The 6,308-nt window shown below is 35.1% G+C and overlaps 1 protein-coding gene across 1 annotated transcript; it reads left to right on the top strand.

The window, feature by feature from the left end:
• The first annotated feature begins 1,526 nt into the window (after nucleotides 1–1,526).
• Nucleotides 1,527–6,135, top strand: chmp3 (charged multivesicular body protein 3). Its single transcript, XM_084393830.1, has 6 exons — nucleotides 1,527–1,684; nucleotides 1,973–2,033; nucleotides 2,179–2,358; nucleotides 3,428–3,549; nucleotides 3,631–3,745; nucleotides 4,582–6,135. The coding sequence occupies exons 1-6, from the start codon at nucleotides 1,640–1,642 to the stop codon at nucleotides 4,728–4,730; spliced, it is 672 nt and encodes a 223-aa protein (XP_084249956.1). The 5' UTR covers nucleotides 1,527–1,639; the 3' UTR covers nucleotides 4,731–6,135.
• Nucleotides 6,136–6,308: the final 173 nt, after the last annotated feature.

Below are 6,308 nucleotides of genomic sequence, written 5' to 3'. Positions count from 1 at the left end.
GCCCACCCGCGGTTCTGATTGGCTACTGGACTCCAACCATCCGTTCGATTGGTGCAGCATCCCAGATAAGGACGAAAAATCTAGAACCTGGAGAGAGAAGCTCGCATCTTTACGTCACTGGGAATGACCGAGCAATTAAACGACCTATGGAGAATGTCAAGGGTCAATCGCTGGATGTGGTGATGGAGAGAAATAAATAATTAAAGAAAGAAAGAACACCACCATCTCTATAATCGAAAATAGGCAATATTTCAATATAACTGGAGGCAGATATTATTGAAAGGCGTTGCTGAATGGGTTTATTCATTTTTTTCTTGTCATGTAATCTACTGTTGTTCATATTCCCGGTGAAATTAATTCTGTCTGTCCTCCCAGACCTGAAAACACCCCAGCTGGATCGATTTGCTTTTCTATGTTAAAATCTAACAATTATAAAATTAGATCCCTATTTATTTTTTTAAAAGAGAATATCTCCTTTTCTTTTCTTTTTTCTTTTTTTAAAGAGAATATCTCTACCTCTGTCCTTTTCTATTGAAACATTATCTTTAATCATGTAACTTGGTCTCAAGTTTGGTCGTTGTCCCAAAAAGCATAGTCTATCTTACTAAGCAGTTTTTACAAAAATAAAAAATATTGAAACTTTCTGTGAAAGTTCGACTGAAACCATTTCTCATATGTTTTGGTCCTGCCAAGATACAAAGTGTTTCTGGAAAGATGTTAAGAGATTCATTGCTGATAGTATTTTAAATTATTTTCTCTTATCCTATAAGTATGTTGTATAAGGTTATTGTATTAAGGACCATTGCTCAAAGGATGCTGGTTTCATTATATATATATAAAAAAAATGTAAATAATTAAAAAATCTAAACAAAGAAAATCAATTAAAACAACTGCAATGTTCTTCATTTAATATTTTCATATACAAAACAAAGTATCTACTTTTATTCAACAATAAATATATATGTACTCTGTTTTCTTTCATTTTTGTCATTTCTATTGTATTGTAAAGCATTTGATATGTTCTTCTGATGTAATATGGAAGATACTCTTGTGCATGCTATTTGTTGATAATAAAGCGTTTAAAAAAGAGCCTCATTACAATTTGGGGATCATTTCAAATATGCCTGAAAGTGTTTCACTTCATATTTGCATTCGAGGTTTAAATCACTGTCCTAAAAAAAAAAAAAAAATAAATAAATAAATAGTCCTGTATGTTTGTCAGGCCCTTAACTGTTTAAAAGTGTGTTTATTTATTATTTATTATTTATTTAAATTGTCTAATTTTGTGATGCTTTAGAATTGGTTTCGTCATGTTTGTTTATGATCTAAACTTTAGATCATAAACAAACATGACGAAACCATTGATATTAATTAATAAATGTTTAATATCATCATCATAATTTTGAATCAGAAATGTATGAATCAGAAAATAAAATTGAATCATGCGGTGTGATACTGTCAGGGGGGAAAAAATGACAGCTCGAGTCGTACTTTTATTATGAAATGTAAACTGTCCTCACCATAACCGGAAATGACCTATGTTGTCATATGTCGAGAGGCTGGAATCAGGAAGTGGACTTGTAATGTACTATTTTGATTGTGCCCGTCTCTGTTCAACTATTTAATTTACAAGTTTAAAATGGGGCTTTTTGGAAAAACACAAGAGAAACCACCGAAGGACCTTGTAAGTGAAACATCGATCGTGATGGGCGACGGGAATGAACGGTTTTTAATAAATGTTCCATTGTAAATAATAGCAGGCCTATAAATAGCTCGCTTGTCACATTTGTTAGTTACATGCTGTGTTACGTCATGTCTTTATTCGTTTTTTAAACGACGCTCTTGAAAGTTACGTTTAATTGTGTGGTCCCTACGGGGATAAATTCAGTAAATCGGCTTCACACGCTTGTTGGTTAAATCCAATCACAACAGGTAGTTGATCTCAAACTGTGTCTTCATCTCTTTTCCACAGATCAATGAATGGTCTCTCAAAATCAGGAAAGAAATGAGGGTTATTGACAGACAGATCCGAGGTGAGGTCAAAATACACCGTTTATTATTATTATTTTTATTATTTTTTTATCAGTTGCAGTTTATTCTAATCATGTAAGTTAATTAAATTGTTCAATTTAGTAGCTGTACTTAACAGAAGTTGCAATTGTATATATTTTTCCGAAGATATTCAAAGAGAGGAGGAGAAGGTAAAGAGATCCATCAAAGATGCTGCAAAGAAGGGACAGAAAGATGTCTGCATCATCCTCGCCAAAGAGATGATTCACTCAAAGAAAGCCGTCAACAAACTGTACGCCTCTAAAGCCCAGATGAACTCTGTGCTGCTCAGTATGAAGAATCAGTTGTGTGAGTGTAGTTTTTATTTTGCAGACCCAACAATATGCGCTGTAAGTTGATAGAAAGAAAAAAAAAAAAACGTGCAAAGTGACCCACATTTGTTTTTTGACCAGTGAAAATGTGTACTGTTTACCAATTTACTCATGGAGCCACATCGAAGTCCTTATATCTCTGGGAAAAAAAGGCATATAGGGCCTTAAAAATATGGTTATAAAAGAAAAGTTTGTTGAAACCCAAAATATAAAAGGATATTTAAGGGTTAGTTCACCCAGATTTTTTTATTTTTTTGTAATTTGGCTCTTCAAATAACAATTATCAATGACATAATTTCACCAGTAGGTGGCGACAAGTGACTGTTAAAACATATATTTGTCATTGAATCATTCGTTCAAAAACGCTTATTCATCCAGTAATGAAACAAGCAAGTCATTGAATCATACATTCAAACCGTATTAAAAAATAATAATAATTCAAATTAATTAAATATTTTTGAAAAGTCTACAGCAATTTACATTTTGTTAAAACCTCTAGTAAATTAAATGTGATTGGGTTTAGTTGTCCCAGAATCATGGGAGAATCGTGATCTCTTTTTTTAACCAAAAAATTGTGATCCTCAATTGATCCAGAATCATGCAGCTCTAATACAAGCATGCACTGAACTGATGAAAGTAACAATGAAGACGTTTATGATGTTACACATGAATGGATTGCATTTAAAATAAATTAAAATATGTTTTTATACTTTTATATAAAAGAAAAAGAGGCCACCTGAGAATACTTCCAAATTAGACAATAGAAAAGTGAACCCTAAAGCAAAGCAAAAATTAAAAGACTTCATGTTATTTTATAAATATACTATTTTTCCATTGATAATGTACATTCGTAATGCATTATTGTTAATTTATACAGCTTGACATGTTAGAAATGTACTAATATATGCAGAAATGAATAGTAACCTAGATCAATGAATGCTGAACTAGTATTTTTTAAGTATTGTTGTTTCATGAACTAATATAACCATAAAGAACCTTATCGTAAAGTGTTGCTCAGACGTTTGTCCATTGGTTTCCCATTACAGCTTTATTAAGAGTGGCGGGTGCCTTGCAGAAGAGCACAGAGGTCATGAAGGCCATGCAAAGCCTGGTTAAAATCCCAGAGATTCAAGCCACCATGAGAGAACTCTCAAAAGAGATGATGAAGGTACTTACACAAACACTTCCTCAAAGAAACGTCTTGTGAGCACATGTAACACGTCTAACGTGGAGCACTCTTACCACACAGGCTGGCATCATAGAGGAGATGATGGAGGATACACTGGGAGGGATGGAGGATGAGGAGGAGATGGAGGAAGAAGCAGAGGCTGAGGTTGACAGGATCCTCTTTGAGGTTACGGCTGGTAAGGAACCACATGACCATCACCCAATCTCGCCTCCCCTGCCTTTTCTTATTATGAAAAATGCTTTAGCACAAAACATTTTGTCATCATTAGGGCTGGGTTGAAAATATTCATTTATCGATTTTAATCAACTCTCATTTTGATGAACCAGTATCGATTCTTAAATAGTTAGTTCACCTAAAAAAGAAAATCCTAGGTGTATATGACTTTCTTCTCTCAGCCAATCACAATCAGAGTTAGATCCTGGCTCTTCCAAGCTTTATAATGGGAGTGAATGGTACCTTAGATTTTGAAGCCCAAAAAAGTGCATCCATCCATAATATGCATCCAAGTAATCCATACGGCTCCAGGGGGGTAATAAAGGCCTTCTGAAAATATCCATATTTATAACTTATTAAAACTATAATCACTGGCTTCCGGTAATGGCCGTACGCAAGTCGAGTTCTGGCGGAAGAGTGACCTCTGACCTGAAGCATGACATAGGATGTAGGAGTAGCGTAAGCTAGACTAAACTGTTTTTGTGTGTGTGTGTGTGTGTGTGTGTGGGTGTGGGTGTGGGTGTCGGTGTCATTCACTGAAACGTCCCACCTCTTCCCACTCTGCGACCCACAGTTTGAAAACCCCTGGTTTACAGCATTAGTTGAGAGATTTTTTTTTTTTTTTTTTTTGAGAAAAATGTACATGATATATATATATGATATTGAATCGCAAGCTTGGGAATCTGAATCGAATAATGAAATTTGTGTAAATTCCCAGCCTTAGTCATTATGCACTCACATGTTATTAATGGAGGAGAACCAAAGCTGAAGGTATTGCTTCTTTTTTTTCAATAACAGGTGCACTTGGAAAAGCTCCCAGCAAAGTCACAGACGCCCTGCCTGATCCAGTGCAGACTGGGGCCATGGCAGCCTCAGAAGAGGAAGAGGAGGAGGAAGAGGAAGATATCGAGGCGATGCAGTCCAGGCTAGCGGCACTGAGGAGCTAAAAGACCCGCGTTCCTCACCTTCGAGCTCTATAGGCATAGACAACATATCTAACTTCCTCTGTAGCTTTTCTACCCATAAAGGCACTTTGGCATGGTAAATATAGGACTAAATTCGGACTTCACATAAAATAAAATAAAGGGTATATCGTAGTGGATATAGAATAGAAATAAAATGTCTATATTTCTATCAATTTCTATCTAAGAATAATGAGCAGTGAAGTCAGGTATTCAGGTCTTCTACTCATATGGTAGCAGGTGGATGGCTATTTCAAATCATTTAATTTTTACTTCAAGTCCATTTTATTGATGGATATTTGGGCTCCACTCATTTGGATCTATGCCTATAGCTAAGCAGCTTGTCCAAGGATCTGTCGTGCGGTGTCGTCATATCGGTGTTGGTCTTAGTTGTTTTGTCTCTGTTGTTGAATTTGCAGTTTTATCTCAAGCCTTACTTGGGCTAAGTGCACAGTTCTTTCATATATCTGGCCGTTTTGTTTTACTGAGTAGGACAAATTCATGGAAGCCATTACTTGTAAATCTTGTACAAATGCTGAATATAAAAATAAATCCGTTTGCATTGTTATTTTGTAAGGAAAGTAATAAGACGGGCTTTGAGAATAAAGGAACGGCTGTGCTCGATAACTGACTGGCTTACCAGGTGAACTTGAATGAGCTGATCTTATTTCTGTCTTTGTTTTTGTCGATTTCTGCTGTTTTGGGACTTTTGTTATGGTTTAAATCCATTTCTGTCTTTGTATGTTTTGTATGTTTGAGTATTTTTATTATGCCTTTGCTTTTAGATGACTGAAATGCCTGATTAACATGTAAACGGCTGACAATTTATCTTATGGTTTCATCCAGTATTTTCAGTCGAATGGTCCGCTGAATAGTCTGTTTGCTATTATTCTTACATGTCTGCATATGAAACAGTTACTCTTTGTGCATTATGGCATTATAATTAGTTTTTTAGCATGGCGTGATCTGCTTATTTGACAAGCTGAGCACTCTGGAGTTACAAGTGTGGATTTGATACAGATCCAGTCTCAATATGTTGGCTAATGAACCAAATTGATTATTTTTGCTTCATTTCATACCTTTGCTGTTGTGGAAAAACATTCACATCTGCACTAAAAATTTGTTTTGTAAATGGGAAAAATATGTTGGTAACACTAATAAAATTTTATAGGCAAAAAAAGAGTACATTTCACATCATTGATAAAACAGTGTTGAATTGTAATCTGTTAAGATCTTTTATAAGTTATAGTGCTTTACAGTAATACAATAGCCCTTGTTGACTGTTATTACGTGCTGTTTTATTCGGGATTCTCAGAGGGTTATTTTACTTACCTCAGTCTCTCTCCCTTTGACTCCCTCCCTGTCTACTCATCCAAAGCTTTGTGAAGGAAACCAGATCTTTTGAGTCTTTTCACTTTGAATCTGGGTTACTCCTCTATAGAAGGTCTGTTTATTGCACAAAGATGGACATCTAAGCTTCAACGAGGGAGTTTAGAGTATTCAAATAGCATTTTAAACCCACCCAAATACTCAGTAGTAATCAACTAAGTAGTATTACTTAAT

This window comes from Rutilus rutilus, assembly GCF_951802725.1.
Source record: "Rutilus rutilus genome assembly, chromosome: 21".
In the NCBI taxonomy this organism is placed as follows: domain Eukaryota; kingdom Metazoa; phylum Chordata; class Actinopteri; order Cypriniformes; family Leuciscidae; genus Rutilus; species Rutilus rutilus.
The sequence above is the reverse complement of the archived record's forward strand: the minus strand, read 5'-3'. Positions and strand labels throughout refer to the sequence as shown.

Excerpts from the sequence above, each read along its gene's own strand:
- chmp3 (XM_084393830.1), top strand. The coding sequence starts at position 1,640 with ATGGGGCTTTTTGGAAAAACACAAGAGAAACCACCGAAGGACCTT. Across the intron at positions 3,550-3,630 it reads TCTCAAAAGAGATGATGAAG|GCTGGCATCATAGAGGAGAT; the intron begins GTACTTACACAA and ends CTTACCACACAG. Across the intron at positions 3,746-4,581 it reads CCTCTTTGAGGTTACGGCTG|GTGCACTTGGAAAAGCTCCC; the intron begins GTAAGGAACCAC and ends TTTCAATAACAG.